An 18,200-nucleotide genomic window follows, 5' to 3' on the forward strand; every position below is an offset into this window, starting at 1 on the left:
ACCTCCCACCACCACACAGGAGGCCACTACAGAACTGCTCACCTCAGACCTCAGAGAGATAGATAGTATAGAGCTGCGGTGCGACGCAATCAGTGAACCGCCACTCTTCATTTCCCTTTTGTTTCACTGACAGGCGTAAAGAATGGTGGAGCATTGATATAAAAGCAGCTGATTAAGGGTGCCTTCATATATTTATGTGTGGAAATTGAAGGTGTACAGGTTCCCATTATGCTTCATGGGAGACCCTGCATACCCTCTCTTGAGCTGGCTGAAGGGATACCCTGACAATAGACATCTTACTAGAGTGCAGAGGCATTTCAATTACACACTTGATTCTTCTAACCCGGTTTCAAAAGTTTGCATTTTCAAGCGCCTAAAACGCCGTTGTCGTGTAAATGAAAGGCCAAACAGCAACAAAAGTTTACCGTTCTTTATAAAAATCCTTTAGATGTTATTTTTTTTCTGACATTGCAGCCATGACAGACTGTAGCCATTGGCCTGCATCTTTTTGAGATGTCTTCACATATGTCTTCACCGGTGGCAATATGAGTTGTCCAGCTTGTGCTGCACTGTCTCGTCGGCCCAAATGGCAAACAAGCAGTGTGTTTCATGTTTCATTACTTTATTTTTGTGAGTCCATGTTGTTGTTGTCGTTTGCTGTTGTTCTGCTTCTTCTGCAGAGCTGTCATAGCTGCACCTTGTTATGTTGTTGTTCTGGCATGTTAAGAGTCGGGCAGGATCAGGAGTGAGGAATCAGGTGCAGGAAATTAGATTTTAAACCGTCCTTTACAGTTGTTTTAAAAAGGTTTTATAAAGCGAATGTTAACAGGTTGAGGAAATGATTTACAGCTAATTTACTTCCAGTTCTAACAAATTATTTATTTTAGCTGAGGCATACACTGTAATTAAAGTTAAGTAGGCAATGCGACCTGTGAATGTGGTACAAAATAATGCTTGTGCCCCTGTTACAAATTATTGGGATCTTATTGAAATTGCATTGAATGGCATATAACTAATCTAAAAAGCAGGGCTTTATTTAAAAAAAAAAAAAAAAAAAAATCACTTTTTAGTGTTGAACACAGTTTGAACACAGCTCACAACCACAAGTGTGGGTTTTGGACAAAGCCACAGGAACCTGGACCTGAAGAGTTGCACCACACACACACACACACACACACACACACACAGATAAAGAGAAAGAGATGCACTGAGGAACAAAGGGTTAGAAAGAAACGCTGGCAGAGGCTGAGTTTATGATAGTGTTTGTTGTATATTGTAGTTCAATATTTTGCAAACATTGATTCCCAAAGAAGAAACCATGGCCATAAATCAATAAAGTCCTTCATGTAATCTTATTTGTTATTTTACAAAACATGAAAACAGCTCACAATAATACTTTCATAAAATTCAGCAATTGATTTTGACTGTGCTGAGCTACTGAAGTGGAGCATGGAAGAACATTTTGATCATTTTAATCAGCAGCCACTGGGTATAATTTAGAGAAGCAAACAACTCCATCGCTTTTCTTATGCGCCGCTCATGCTGTGTTCCAGTTCATTTTGACTGATATAATCTCTGTGTATAACGATGATTTGTCACAGTTGTAGGGAAAAAATTTATCCATGTAAAATCTTTAATAAGGTAATAACAGCTTGTTTCTGCTTCCAGAAAATGGAACGCAGCTGGATCTAACTCTGAAAACCCAATAGTGGGAACTTCTGAATGATCCTATGAATGAAATGAGGGTACAAATGCATTCATAGAATGGGCCACAAATTAGTTGTGATACATGTGTACTTAACTGCTGCTGACATTTTTGTATTAGCATATCAGCCACTCCTGTAATAAAATCTGAGTCCTTGTTTTCATTTCATCCTTATCTTTGTTTCCATTACTTTTCTGGATCCAAACTTAAAATTTATAGACTTTCATTGTGCTGCATATTTGCTCTGTGTCAGCCACTCTCAGCAGAGACAAGCACATGAGCTCGAAAGGAGCCACACGACGAAAAAAAATCACATCATTTTGTGCTAAAATTAAAGAAGCCCACATCGATTCAGCCTCTACTCCCTCCGAACTTTTGCTCAATAAAAACTGAAATTGATTCAACCATATCTCAAGCATTAAGCGCAGTGCAGCGATTGGTAAATCATTACACCTCTGCTAGTTACTATGCAGCCAGTTCTATGACACCTGGCAGATCAGCACACATCCCCCAGGCAAATCACACATTAAGGTGGGATGTTTCAGCGTGCCTACTAAGAAAGCAGTACAAGTTTCTAATTCCAGTCCAGAGGTACATGACTAAATGCCAGCTGCTTTCTGTCCTGAAGTCTTCACATGTGCCTCTCTGATTGCACCCTTACAGGCCTACAATAAGAAGCACGCTTTAAAGTCACCTCAGTTATCAGCTGCTGCTCTTCCTCTGAGAAGCATCAAACCCCTTACTAAGACCCTCATTCCCCAGCCAAGGGTGAGAACAGCTAAGAACAACTTTACTTTAATTGCAGATACTAGGGGGGACAGGAAAATAAACTTTGCCTAACTAATCTCCATTCCTCCCAGACCACATGTTCATGAAAACGTTTTCAAAGGCTAAAAGTCGCCTCTTAGTTCTCTTTTGTTGGGTCTTCAATGAGGCTTCATCTGTCAAGAGCACCCTAAGTGTCCTCTGGCTCCCCGAAGAAATCCTCAACAGGCAAAAACCTGTCCTTTCTATACTTACTTCTTGCTCCTCCTCTGCATGGTAACACAACCAAACATAGCATCTTCATTTTTCTCGAAGATGGTAGGTAGTTATTCACTGTTCATGCAGTTGGTCACACACCCCTCAAGATATTACCTCCATAGAAGAAAATTTTAGACTTTCCAAACCTCTGCTTGTGGTTTTGTCATCACTGACTTTACCATTTCACTCCCAGACAGCTACTGCTCTTTGCCTAGCTTTCCACCCATCAGGTAGTATGGGTTGCTCTTTGCGGTCCCTTGATAGTCAAACTGTAAGAGTGTGAATAGACATGTTGAAACATGCCAGCTTAGCTCAGCAGTACACTGGTTCAGCAAAGAACTGGTTTGAAAGCGACTGACAGTGGTTACTGAGTCAACAATCTGGCGAGGTATGTTCTTCTTCTTTGGGTTTTTATTGGCGGATTGCAATCTTAACTTGAAGGTCCATGCCGCCACCTACTGAACCAGAGTATGTAGAATGTATACTAGTTTATATTACTTCATGTCTATTAATTATAATTAGAATTAAAAAAAAAAAAAAAACTATATTCAATAAAATAAACCTGTGTTATATAAATAAACTATTACCCCTCTTTGTACCTCCCGCACCTTATCTCCCTGTGTTCCCAATATCACTAACATAGTCCTGGCGAGGTCTGGTTGTAATAGGCAGCCTCTTGTAGTGCAGAGATGATTAGTTGATGGCAGGCAGCTGAGCGGGCTGGAGACCCAACCCCTGCACACCAGGCCTCAATCCTGCAATCAAGCACACACACAAACACACAGAAAGACTATGGGGCAGAGGGCATGACACACAGAGCCTAACACAGGCGTCTCAGTTACCTCTATAGCCTAACTACATTTAGCAGAGTTATATGATAGCAATTAAATTTTTAATCATTATTCCAACTTGAAGATTTTTCTCTCCTTCTCTTTATTATCTCCATAGGTGTTAGTCTGGAGGGGCTTGTGCATTTGGTCGTGTAGCTAATCTTGCACAGTACTGAGCTTCTTACTTTAATATTTTTTGTGCACAGTCATAAAGGCATAATCAGGAACCTTGTGGTGCGTCAGAACCTATGAAAAAACAAGTGACAGAGAACAAGAAATATGCCTCTATATTTTGTCTAATCCCCATAGGCAAAAAAGGAGTGCTGTCACCTAAGTCTAAGTGCCAGAGAAGGGGAGATACACCTGGTGGACATCTCCACTCAATTGCACTCCTCTAGGCCTTACTACTGACCTGCTAGTTGCCCTCTTGTTTTACTACTACTAGGCCTACTTGTTGTCTAGGTCAGTGGTTCCCAAACCAGTCCTCAAGGCCCCCCTGTCCTGCAGGTTTTTGTTCCAGCTCTACTCTTGCACACCTCACCCAATTAAGGCCCATGCACCTTCATGCATGCCCTCTTCAGGTAGATCTGTTTCAGCCAATGAGCATGCAGCCCCTAAATGGATCAGGTGTGAAAGAGTAGAGCTTAAACAAAAACCTGCAGGACAGGGGGGCCTTGAGGACTGGGTTGGGAACCACTGGTCTAGGTAGATGCAGAGTTCACTGATGTGAACTCTCCATCCTCACATTCCTCTGGCCACTGGTCTATGAAGATGTTCCCCGATTTCTGACTTACTTGTCTGATTCTTCCACAACTCTCCCCTTAGCCTGCTCAGGAGGACTGAGCAGGGAGTACAGAAGTGGAGCTTAAGTCCTCCAAACCACTGTAGCTGAGTTTGCAGTGGTGGAGGTGTTATTGGTTTCACAAACATGATGTGGGTGAATACATGCTCTATTTCATCCATTTTGACAAATCTACTACATACAATGCCATGCCCATAGCTGCGTAACATTAGCCAGATCTGCTGGTATCATCTCCATTGCTGGGTGGGCTGTCCGATCTGGACAGAAATAGTGAGGGCAGAGAAAAATATTGTTTTCACAGCATGTCACTCCCTAAATTAACTTAAATTAACTGTCCACAGTGGGATCAACTTCACTGACTCAAAGACCTACTTTTATTGGGTGTGTGTAGCAGCGCATGAATATAGCCTATGGCACTTTATTTGATTTTCGTGTGTACCCCCTAAAGGTCCAGTACCATCACAGATATACTGTGTTTCTGCAATACATCCAAGACCTACTCTTATATAGCCTGCTTTCTTTTATTATTGCTTAGGTCAACAAACCCCAAGAAAGCTCACTGACTTCTATTATTATCGCAAAACCACAGGTGAAGCTGATAGTGCTGAATGACTTAAGCAGTAGGCTCAGTCAGATCATTCTCAATCACATTTGATGTATGCGTAAACAGTTTATATCCTCAAATCTTTGGGCAAATGTTTCGGTAAATCGTGGTTTCCTTTTGCCAACACATCCTGCAATCAGCACTGCTTTCATTTCCTTGAAAGGCAAGCTCTTTTGTAGCAAGACAGCAGATGGCATCTGTTGCGCTTTTAGCATTTCTCTGTTCTGTTGTAGCTTAGCATTGCTCATCCATTCAATGCAACTCTTGCCAAAGGATTTAAGTGCCATCAGAGTATGGATATGACAGAGAGATTTTTCACGCTTTTAATGGAGCGCAGGGAAGATTGCTGAGGTGGCACTAATCCGCTTCACTCCTCACAGTCGCTGGTTGAGAACAGTGAACAGGAAGCAAATTACCTTAGCAATTCTGCACCAGCTACGCCGCCATTCTTTCTTCACAAAGCATTCCTCTGAAAGCTTCTGGTGATGCAACTCCTGTTCATTTGAATGAGATTTAGGTCTGATGTTTGCATACTTGCCAACCCTCCTGATGTGACTTGAGATTTTCATGTTGCCCTCCCGCTGTTCTGTCTGTTTTCTCCCATATCAAACTTCACAGTCTGTATATTTCTCTTTTCAAGATTGGCAAGTTTGCCTCCCTTACTTATGACAGTGTTTTTGTCTTCATATGAAACCATAAAAAATCGCTTTACTTATGAAATATCTATTGTAGGTTCCACATTGGCAGCTAAAGACTCTTTGCTCAAATTGCATGAGCTTGGAACGTGGTGACTGGCACACAATAGGAGAATCTCATTCAGAGAGATTATGTTTTAAAAATACAGCTTTCCTATTCACTTCACTATTCATATGGTATTCACTTCAACCAGTATGGTTGAAGCAGCAGAGCTTGACTGTGCCTCAGTGTCATAGTGATGAGAACAGATAGATAATGTAAAACTATACAGACATTTGGGTCATTCCATGGAAATTGAGCAAATGCCTCCCACCTGACCCCCTCAGAACCAGCATTTTTTTCTTCTACAATATCTGCATATTCAATGAAGTCATGCAAAATTTTACATTCATACTATGAACATTTTCTTAAAGTATGAAGCCACATGAAATTTTCAGGGCTGAAAAACACACTTGAGCTCTTTTCAAAACTGCAACGAAGTCAATTCTACATCCATCCTGGTGGCACAGTCCTAAGCCAAAATCTGGTACACAGGTACATGCTGTATGTATGTATGTATGTATGTATGTATGTATTGATTATTATTCTTATCTAATTATTATATTACATATATTGAACATGTACACCGCATGTACCTGTGTAGCTTGCAAGTTTTTCCTCTCAACTTCTGCTGATGTCAGCAGCAGTGTGCCCAGGGTATCCCAGCTGGTCATCCTGAGCTTGTGATGCTGACACATAGCTGACCTTGAAGTCAGTCTGAGAGCAGATTTTCAAAGAGTCAACACTTAACATACCAGGCACAATGTATATAGTGTTCACTCACTGAGCGTTATCATGTTTATAATTTCTTTCAAAAGTTAATAGAATCTCCAATTTTACATTTTGTGAGAGTAAAATATGCCTATTTTGAAAAATAATGTTGACACAGAAGGAATCATGGCTGGAACATGAGCCTGGTCTCAAAATGTAGTTAAAAATGCAACCTTTGATATGTCATAACTTGTTTTAACCAATCACCTGTCCCAAGTTTCAAGTTTTGTCTGAATTATCAGAAAACAGATTGCACATCCAGGATACCAATGTTTGTTCTATTACACTGTGTCACAGACATTAAACTGGCACAGTTTTGCTGTTGAAACTTTCCCAGGACAGTTAGTTAAAGAAAAAAATTGTGTTGAAGAAAAAACAGATTTTGGCTTACGATTGTGACACTTGGGATTTATGTATAATTGACTTGGCTGCAGTTTTGAACAGAGCTCAAGTGTGCAAGTGTGTGTCAGCCCTGCAAGTTCCATGTGACTATGTCTATTAGGAATGAAGTTATGAGGGCTCAGAAATATTAGAAAAAACAGCGTTACTAAAAAGAGCCAAATTTGGACCTACCCGAATGTAGTTTGAGGTCCTATAACTCAGAAAATATCCATAGTATGAATGTAAAATTTTGCATGGCTTCACTGAATATGCAAATGCTATTGTAGAAAAAATGAGCTGATTCTGAAGGGGTCATGTGGGATTTTTTTTTTTTTTTTTTTTTTCTGAATTAGTTGATTTTATTTTAAATGAATCATTTACCCGTTGGTTCAAAAAGGGCATGGTGTAACCTGTGGATGTTGACTGGCACTAGCTTACAGGGATCAGCTACTCATTTGCATACAGAATGGTAAGACAATTATTCTCACTGAATGAATGCAATACATTAGAATAAATGATCAGAGTGATTTTATCTGTTAATGTCATCTTGATAAATTAAATAATTAAAATTCTATCTATTTAACATAGCCATGGTGAGCCACTGCTTCTGCAGACCCTTACCGTACATCAATAAACAGTCATTCAGTGTGGGCTGGGAAAAAAACACTTTGAATTTGCTTTCACTGTGGAAAAGTGGCATACTGTGCAAGATAACAGCAATTCACTGTGAACATTTCCACCGATAATTGCTTTTCTAGCACAGTCCCATTAATGACGACTGGGATGTCAAAAAGTCACTCAACAGTAAGTTGTTAAAGACATTCATCTTTTATCAACACACAAGGACAAAAGAGAGACACCAACACACATCACAAAGAAATACAGACAAACACAGCAAAATCTCACAAGAGGAGTCATTTTCATGGTCGTTGTTTTCCTCTGTTCAACAAAGAGAGGCACACTTAGGCTGTCCCACAATATACTCTCCATTTCTGTGACAGTCACTGTATCTGCTGCACACACTGACACTGCATCGAAACACACACAAAGCAGACATGAACATTTGAGCAGCCGCCACATGTAGCCCTTTATACACTTTAGCACTGAGGCATGGTATCAATATCTGATTGTCAGCAATGGCAGAAGTCCTGGTTCTAGTGGCTTGTTCATGTCATATCAGACTTACAGTAAATAAACACTTCCAACTTAGAGAAAGCATTCACATCAGTCACCAGGATATGTGGACATGTTTTTGGGGCCTCCAGGGTTTCTCACATTGGCATCACAAAGTGCTCACCAGTCTCTCAGCAGACGTGTTGAACACACTGGGGAATCTACAAATGTTGCCAAAAAGCAAGAAATACACCCTGCTGTGCAAATCCATAGATGCAAATATTTTTGATTTTAGCATCCCAGTGACTTAAACATGAGAACACTTTAAATTGTGATCCAGTTCTTCCACTTCTGCCGATGTGAACGCAGCATAAAACATGCTTATGTGCTTCAGCAGCTGTGGGTTTCACTGCTTCTCAAGCCAGCCTCTCTCTTCCACAATATTCAAACGCTCCAGGGTCTGTACTACAGTCCTTTGACAAAATGTGAGAAAAATAAATACATAAAGTAAGGTATGAGAGGAAACCAGAAGCTCCCATGACACAGTGGGCCTCATGGAAGAACGCTTTCATTTTTTTATTTTTTAATCTTAACTTTGTCTTATTTTTTTCATGAGGTTGAATCCTGCCATTTTGGATTCAGCATTAACTCATAACTTTAGAAACATTCCTGCATGATGCTCATAATATGATGAATCCTACTTTCTTGTAAATGAGTGCATGTTCATAGAACAGGCAAATTAGCATAGATCACGCCCTAGAAATGCCACAGGAGGCAGGCATCAAGCCGGAAGTTTTATTCACAGAAATGACATCCAAGAGAAGCTAGCCATGTTAGGCATATCACACCTGCCTGCTCCATGGACCTTTACATCGACAAACTCACTTCTGAGTGTATCAGTCAAATAATTATCAGTTTGTGGCATTGATAAGGAATTGAAATTATTTAGGTTGGGAAAATATATACTTCATCGCAATAATATCTCAGCAATGTGATCAATAAAAGCATAATTCACAGTTTCATCCCAGTGTATTTCTCCAACCGTATGAGTTACAGCCCAGCGCCATATAATTATTGCACATTTCTATCCTACCACAGTTCACACCCCGGCATCACAGAACCACTGCAGAGCTGCTGTCACAACCTCAGTGCCTAATTAAAAAAAAATAATTAATTGATTAATTAAAAAAAAAGATAATTAAGGTACTAATTAGTTTTAAAAAATATTAAACTTGGGGGCTCTGTAGGGGAAAAGGTCTGCCCATACTAATTAGTTTAATTGATTTGTGCGAACATTTTTTTTTTATTAATGAATACTGTCTGTCAGAATTTCTTTACTGCCAATCCTGTACTGAAAATCACACTTTTTTTTAGGATAAGGGAATAGGGTGACTGGAGACATGATCAAAGGACAGGTCCAGAGCAGCCTTCAGATTTCTTCTTACTTCAGAGACAGTTCTGTTTATGAGAATAATTGTATATGCGGTGACTTCTCTTAAAATTATGGTGCATGCCATTTAAGAACAAACAGGTTTGTACAAGTGGTTCTTGCATGAGGTCCAAAACCATGTTTGTACATGGCTAACTAATTAATAACTTCACAAACTATGACTGAATGGACATAACGCTGACAAAAGTCAAACAAGACAATGTTAGACATAAATGATGTATCCCCAGCTCTCTGCAGCTACCTAGTGTTAGCCAAGCTACAAAACGTGGTTTCTGGGTGGAATGATGTGACTGAAAGGCCGATGTGGATCACGTCAGACACAGATGTGGGGAAAAGACTTCAACCTCAGGAACGCAAAAATACAAATGGGTGGGCTGAAGCATTTGGAAATTGTGGGAGCCACATGTCTGTCTTGAGAGATTATAGATTTTAGTCATACATTTTGTAAGCAACCCTGATAGTGTAGAGTCTGGCATAATTTTGCAGGCTGTAAGCGAGAATTTCTGCCATTCAGTATATAATTTAAAATCCCTATTTGAAAGTAAAAATGAATGAAATGCCCAAAAAAATCTGTGTCTGTGCAACCTTCAACCTGACAAGCTCTGCTATGTTTTGCTCTATGAAACTTACAGATTACAAATTACTTTTGGCAAAATGCTTCTTCAGTCAGGAGATCAAGCTCTGGCAACAAAAACATAAATGTGAAGTAAGAAAGTTGTTATGAAATTGATATAAAAGTAACTAAAAGATCAAGACCCACAATGATTTTTGTTCAACTTTAACAAAAATCTCAACTAAACACCAAATTGCAGAGATGCCAATCTGCTGCATACAAAACAAGGCAAAACAGAGACTTCCACTTCACTGCTCTGTACAAGAAAGAACATTCATTTCTTGGTGGTGTGTGTGTGTGTGTGTGTGTGTGTGTGTGTGTGTGTGTGTGTGTATTCACTCGCATTTCTTTTCTTATGAAAATAGCAATTTCCACAGATTTCATAGAAATCTGTCAGGTTAATGTAGACATTTGCTGGAGGTAATATTTATCCACAACAAACTTGTACAGTTACAGTTCTGCACAACTTTCACTTATTTTACACTGCAGTATGCCAATTTCAGTCTGTGACCCAAATTTGAGACATTAATTCTCACCCTGGGACCCAGACGAATGGAATCATTGGTTCTCAAACCTTGCATTGTTTTCTGTAAACAGTGGGCCTTTAAAGCCGTTGGAGGCTGTAAATCAGGAACTGGGAACCACATGGTATGGAGGGCCAAGAGTCTGCAGCTCATTCCAGCCAAAAACTGCATTAGATGATTTCCCTGATGAGCTCCTGCTGTGTGAGCTAATCAGGGAAATCACCTGCTGTCAATTTTGTTTGGAATGAAAACTTGCAGGCTTGGTCCTCTGTGGCACAAGGGTCCCGATCTCTGTTGTAAACAGTGGCTATGGGGCTATAGATAAACTGGATAAAGCATATGTATATAAATAATTTCTTCTGTATTTTAGGCATTGAGTGAATGTGCTCATCAAGCCACTTGCCCCCCATCATCTCTTCACCTCAGATGGTGCTGTGGGGAAGCACCATCACAGTCATTTTTAGAAAAAAATATCAACCACCTTATAGATGTATTAGCTTCATTGTTTTGTTTTACTGCCTTCTCTCCTACTGTGGCTCATCTTCACATCCAGAAGTGTGGTACGGCTGGAGAGAACAGAGTTAGCTGATCAGGGAGATATCATTCAAGTTTGATAAACAATCCACGGTGCAACAGGTGGTAACTCCAAGGAGAGCAAAAAAAATCACACTTCACATGTTCCGTTAAACGCAGTGGAACTAGTTACAACTTGTCTAGGCTGCAAGTGTCATTGTAGCGGGCACTGTAACAGTCCCATTAAATCCATTACAAGTAAAACAGCAAGAAGATAAACCATAACCAACCTCAGCAGTGAAGTGTGTGTCCCACAGAAAGTAGATCAACAGTTCACACACGCAGATGGAAGTATGGCCTGAAGCAATTTCAGGGTTTTTTTAATGAACCAATCTGATCCAATCAGTGGAAAAAGTAGCATCTTGTCCATGACTGCTGCTAAACTACAACCTCTATTAAGCCTCTTCTACAGTCTACAGTGTTTCCTCCTCATCCTCCGCTGTGGCACTGCTGTTGAGAACGGGCAGCGTTTCCTTCAGGGAGATCTCGTCCACCTGCTTGGGTCCACTGTCCTCTGGTTCCTCTGGTATGGACGGGTGGAGGCTGTCTGGGTCAGAGTTACTGATGACGTAACCTGGGAGGGCGGCGTGCATGCTGACCAAGGTGGGCGCTGTGCTTCGGTAAATGCGGCTGGACACTAACGTGGTGGAGCGGGTGGAGGGCCCACCCCCAGCCAGGTGGGACTGGCTGCTGGTGCTGTTGTTGAGGCCAGTGAGAACGGAGCCGTAACGGCAGCGGCCGCAGATCACTCGGTCCTCCCAGTCGAAGGCCAGGTTCCAGCGTGTCCATGTTTTCTTGATCTCTGTCTGGACCTGTGGGAAGAGGGAGGGCAACTAACATCAAGGGATATTATGAAGTTCTTTGAGATCATTCTTCAAGGAAGCATAATTAAAAGGAAAAAAAAATAAGGACAACATAAGTTGGATGGTGCCACATTGCTGGATTCTGTGTGAATGCAGTCCAATGTAGCCAAAGCCTCAGCTTTTTTCCACTGCATTTCTTCGGCTCTATACTGTCACTCCAATAAATACGGCTGAATATCCGAGTCAGCCAAAACACTGTAAAATGTATCCTTGTCCATAAAATCCTCTGCGCTCATACTTTGAGATACCATTGTCACTGTTGGAAATGTATCTAGCTTGCAATACAAGCAAAGAAAACATGGAGGTGTTTTTGAGCAGCATCTAGAGCATGCTCACTGGCTACCTAAGCTGCACTTGCCTGTAGTTTTTCCTTGACCCCATCTATGTCGCTGTGCATGTCAAATGACAGAGCTGGTGCCAAAAGTAAGACAGATTTTGCAGCTGCACCCAAAGACACTCAGCATATCGACAACAACTGCAGGCTTTTTTCACATTATATCCCTTATTTGGATAGATAGAGGTAAGGTTGAAAATCTGCAGAGTGATCCTTTTAAACTACAGTACAGCTAATAGTGCAAGAGATATTTGCAGAATCAACATATAACCATCAGCAAAAACATAATTCTCTAAAGTTTGTTTGTTTGAGTTGTCTTTTGAGCTGTTCCCAAATATGACAAAGTAATTCAAAAGTAATTGAAAATGATCACACACAGTATATCATTCAATACATTGCTTGTTTTTTAAGGAATGTGTTTACAGTTTTGTAACTATAATAGACATTGACATTTTTATAGTAACCTACCAGACCTTGACAATATCTGTTCAGTTCCATTAGGAAAGGTCTCCACTCACCTCTCCGTTGCAGTAGCAATAGATGATGGACACAAAGAAACCCTGAAAGGAGGAGATCAACACAAAAGTAATATATAATATATATATATATATAAATAATATATAATATATTATTTATGATATATATAAACTACAAAATGTCACTCCTCGTAGTAGTACACTTCAAAAATCAATATTTAATATCAGAAGCGTCTTTGTGGCATTCATGTGCTCCCATTCTCATATGTTGCTGTGCTTATCTTGACCAAAAAAAGTAGGCATTTTCATTTTGGCCTGCTTCACTCTCTTTTCCAATATGATATTGCAACTGGAAGATGTTGAAGGTGATGGGAAGATGGCACAGCATGTGTCCTTACATGTGAGAGGGAACAAGGCAGTGAAAATCAGACCGCTGTCCCAGTTTAACTAATTCAACTCTGTCTGTGCAAAACCATAAGAGCTCTTTACCCAAACTTGTTCAAAAGAAAGACTGCATTAACCAAGCAGGAGAACAACAGTAACAATCTGACTAATTCAGTCCCCCCCTTTAAGGCCAGACTAATCTATTCTCATATTGGAATAGCTGTAAAGTTGGTTTATGGTATTTGATGTTTGTCTGAAAGATGAAACAAACCAAAAATTTTAATGAGAAGACAATGATTTAACAGAACAGCTTTGCCTTGAGTTCAGTCAAAATAAATTGATTAAAGCTCAAATTAAAAAAAGTGAGGAAAAAGGTGGAGTAAATCAATTCTGTATAGAGTTAGATTGTACTTGTTTTGTTGCTCATTTATGTAAGAATACGATTTTTTTTATTAATGTATTTCATTACCTTTTGACTTTCATAAATTTTTCATCCTCGTTGCCTAGTCTGTTATACTTGACTGATTTGTGTTTGTATTGATTTTTATTTTATTTTATTTTTTTATCCCCTGATTAGCGTAAATGCCACTCTTTTACAACGTTTCTCTGAGAGATGGAAATGGTTTGATATTTAGTAAACAGACACAGATCTTAAAATACATCAGTGATCAGACAGGACATTCTCTGGTGACAATTGATTGAGGCATCGTTGATAAAATCCTAAAGAAGCATTTTATCAAAACAGATAAACATAATGTGTTGTGCTTCCGAACCTATAAATACATAAATGTGGACAAGTGCACAAGTATATATACTGGTTGTAGAATCAAATGCATATTCTATTGATACAAGAAGCATCCAACTAGCAAACACCAGTTGCTTATACTGTATATTTGTGTGGTTATATACCCTAACTGGATTATTATATGCACACATAACCACACCGACATGCACAGGCATATTGTCTACACAACGAATTTGGCCCCGTGAGAGCAATCGGACATGCTGTTTTTGAGAGGAAAGCAGGTTCATCTACTATGGCTACCACTATAAACAATCATAAGGCACACACACATATACACACACATACACATAAATACACAACCACCACCGCCACCTCCCAATCCTATTTCATGAAATCCTCTAAAGGATTTTGTATGTTATCAGATAGCCTATATGATGAGATGTCTGCTCCCTGTGAGGCAGCCAGGGCTGTTGTGGACACAGAAAATGTGACATTATCAGCACAGTTGATGGGCTGAAGTATTCTCCGCCTCTGAACAACAAAACAAGTCCAACAATTTCCCGAACAATAATCGCTCTTCCTGATAATGTCATCTCTTCCACTTTGCCGATCCCATTGGTGGCTTCATCATTACAAACGCACCGCCAAACTTTCTTCAAACACATTTTAATCTAGTGGAGATCCCAAGGTTTCCAAAGATACCAAACATCCTGCTGAAATACAGCAAAATGTGTTTTTAAATGATGTGCAAGACATCTAAATATTAACATAAATAATAACAGTGGTATCCTGGGTTTGATGTAGCTTCGATAAAGTGTTGTAACCAGCAGATATAGAATATTTCTGACATTGTCATACAATATGAAAAAATGTTTTTTTCTAACTTTAACATCTAAGGTGTTGAAGCTGATTTTGTTTGCTGATGATACAAATATGTTCTGTTCTGGGGATAACTTAGATTAGTTGCTAGAGGAGATCAATTTAGAAATGTACAAGTTAAAAGTATGGTTGGATAGGAACAAACTATCATTAAATTTGAAAACTCAATTAATGTTATTTGGTCAGAGGCTGGTGCACAGGTGCAGATGGGGCAAACACAGATTCATGAAATCAAATTTCTTGGTATCACAATAGATGATAAAGCAAACTGGGAATCTCACATAAAACATGTACAAATTAAACTTTCAAGAGGCATTTCAGTATTACATCAAGCTAAGCATCGCTCCACATTCCTGTTCACTCATACTACAACATTTACATTACTGTGCAGAGGTCCGGGGCAACCACTGTACAAGTTCACAGTATTCACTGGTCATTCTACAAAATAGAGCAATAAGAATCGCTCACAAAGTCGGATCTCTGGACCACACCAACACATTATTCCTAAAATCAAAATTCTTAAAATTTATGGATATTGTGGAATTTCAAACATCACAAATAGGGCACTAAGCCAAAAATAACACAAGACTTCTCTGGGATCAAGATGTGGGGTATAATCTAAGGGGCTGACTGACAGGGTGCGAACAACCATGAGAAGCTTGTGTTTCAGTATGTGGTGTGAAATGAGATTTGCCTGTTGCTGGTCTGACATCCCAGTGAGATGTGATACGCTGATCACATTGGGGGTTAAAAAGTCACAGCCTTCCTCTGACCTGGAACCTAACTGTTTGACACGACAAATTTATTTAAGCTTTCAGATATGATATAGTTTTGTTACTCAATAATCCAGTAATACAAGTCAAAATGCAAGTATTGTAGTATTTAGGCTAATGTCTTAAGTAGACTTTTTTATAATGAATGAATTTACCTCTGTGTTTTAATATGATTAACTCCATCCACCTAGACGTTCCCTAGGAGGCGGAAAAACCTGTGTCCTTATCTATACCCAGTGTGAAATTGTTCCAGACTTAATCACAGGCAACAGTAATGATGCTGAATAGGAGACATCATAAATGGAGCTGCTCGAGGAATAATAAAAAGCAGTCTTGACACTGACAGAGGAGTAATTTTCTGGAGATGTAAGCAGGGAAACCTTTCAGAACAGTTTGTACTATTCCAGGAGATGAGACTTATCTGGCTGTAATTTGCTAAGGCGAATATTTTAGCCTTTCATCAGATATGATCTGTAGTGTGTGTACAGAAAATATCTCCTCATGTCACTTCATATTCAAGATTTTGATCTATGGATTCAGCTTTTTTGACAAATTTTGACTGAGGTGGCTGATTCAATACAAAGAGCAAGTAGGCAAGGGTTTTCTCATGCTCTGACACTTAAAATTTCCATTTGTTCCACTTGTGCTGCAGTGGCAAAGTGCTGCTGACAGAACAACACGTTCAATCCAAGCGTTCACTGAACTGCGGCACCTGGAAAATCACCAAGCTGCTTCTTGGGATGTGAAAGTTCTGGCCACCAGCCTGGAGTTGGCTCAAATTAATGTGACTTTTTGTGTATGTATGTTCCCTAATGCAAGATCCTTACTAAAGAGCACGTAATGGACTGTAATTACCCCAAAGCTCTGTTCATCCAAAAAAAGGTTACACATTACACACACTAATGAACGAACCGGCAAACACATGCAGAGCCCGGCTGTTATTGAAGTGCTCCTCCCAGGCATCTAACAACATGAGTGAATTCTGTTTGATGCGTTTTACTTCATGTACCAGCAACTGTGCCTAATAAGTTATATTAGGTGTGCATCACGTATTATAAGTACCAACTTTCAAAGTACCTGGAAAGAGTTGAAAAACAGCTCACAGTACATGCGCATCTCCCAGCTCGGTCCCTTGAACGTATGTGGCATCCCCACAAAGATGATGTAGTGGATGCCAAACACCAGAACCAGCACCAGGGTCGACTTGGCCAGTTTCCTGTTAAGACGCAAAAACAGCCATCAAGGAAACTTCACAATATGCTATTTATCAGTTTCAGAACCAGTTATTTGGCATTATGATGTATGTATAGACGTGGCCCGCATTTTGTGTGAGGCTGAAAATCAAATTCAACCCGGCTGATAGAGAGACATATGCTTTGTGTCATGGTTTTCATTTGGCTCTCCTATTAAGTTCTAATAGAAATCTGTGGCAGGTGGCAAAAGCGACTGCAGAAGTAATGCAGTGGAAATGCATGATGGGAGCTTTTGTGATGTTAAACATGGACTGTAATGAATCTAACACAACACAACAAGCATGACCTTTTCTAACTTTATATTTGAAGAAACAAAAAGGCTTCTTCTCAGTGAAACTACAGTAACAAAAAACAGATACACATCAGACAGACAGGAGGAAGGCAGATGACTTTTCTGTGAGGAGATAAACAGTGTTATTTCTACCAGCTTTATCAGGCCAGTGAAGAGACTGACTCCATATTCAATAGTGATGAATTCCTTCTGGCGAGCTTGCAATGCTTCCACACAAGTCTAATCACTTGACCTGGAATACATGAAGGTTGGATTTCCAGCTGTTTCTGCAAGGACCTTTTGTTTACCTTGTTTAACTTTTAGAGTTTTTTTGTTTTTCTTTTTTGGTCACCTAGCTGACATCAGTTACACTGTTCTTGCAGGTTTAAAAACACTGTCATTTGAATGAGTCTGGCAACACAGCAAAACCTGTGGTAATATAGTCACTGGCTTTTTGTTGAGGCTAATTTTAGGAAGCTCACAGGATGAATTCCATGAAGCAGCTCAGGGTTTCAAACTGTTTACAGCACACTAAGATATCAGAAGTTAGAAATATTAGAATCACCCGTTAGTGGTGCTGTTGTACTGGACTGCATTTTACGAACTATGAGCTCAAAGCCAAACATAGAACTAAATGAACACCGCTGTTACTGTGACAAAAAGAAAACCTGAGCATTAGAGGCAGCAGAAAAGTAAACTTCATGGCACAACAAGTTGGATTGGATTGTATTAGACTGTACAGGTGGACCTTATAAAGTGGCCACTGACTGTACTTAGTATATATTTGTTAGTCATGTGCCCTAACAAAATATAGAAAAAAATATTTTTCCTTCTCAAACACTTTAACAGGCCAAGAAATAAAAAGAAACTTGAGTTCTCCCTATATTTTTATCAAATTTTTCTGACACCTTTTTTTTTTTTTTAAATTTAAATTGCCTAAAATTGCCACTCTGCTGATAGTCTGACTGGTGGGGCGCCAAGCTGGGTTTTGTTCACATCAGTTTCTGGAAGTTTCAAAGCACAAAGTCATAAAAATATCCTATAAATAATGAAGAACAATTTTTGCACCACTCTGATAGATTTTATTTGACATTAGAT

The 18,200-nt window shown here is 39.6% G+C and overlaps 1 protein-coding gene across 1 annotated transcript in view; it reads right to left on the reverse strand.

The window, feature by feature from the left end:
• Positions 1–11,537: 11,537 nt before the first annotated feature.
• The window catches only part of pth2ra (parathyroid hormone 2 receptor a), a 50,209-nt gene continuing 43,546 nt past the window's right edge, over positions 11,538–18,200 (reverse strand). The window contains exons 10-12 of the mRNA XM_030080893.1: positions 16,656–16,794; positions 12,840–12,881; positions 11,538–11,936 (exon numbers count right to left, since the gene is read on the reverse strand). Of these exons, the coding sequence (XP_029936753.1) occupies positions 11,538–11,936; positions 12,840–12,881; positions 16,656–16,794 (580 nt within the window). The remainder of the gene's footprint in view (positions 11,937–12,839; positions 12,882–16,655; positions 16,795–18,200) is intronic.

The sequence above is a fragment of the Myripristis murdjan genome, chromosome 21, assembly GCF_902150065.1.
Source record: "Myripristis murdjan chromosome 21, fMyrMur1.1, whole genome shotgun sequence".
Classification (NCBI taxonomy): Eukaryota; Metazoa; Chordata; class Actinopteri; order Holocentriformes; family Holocentridae; genus Myripristis; species Myripristis murdjan.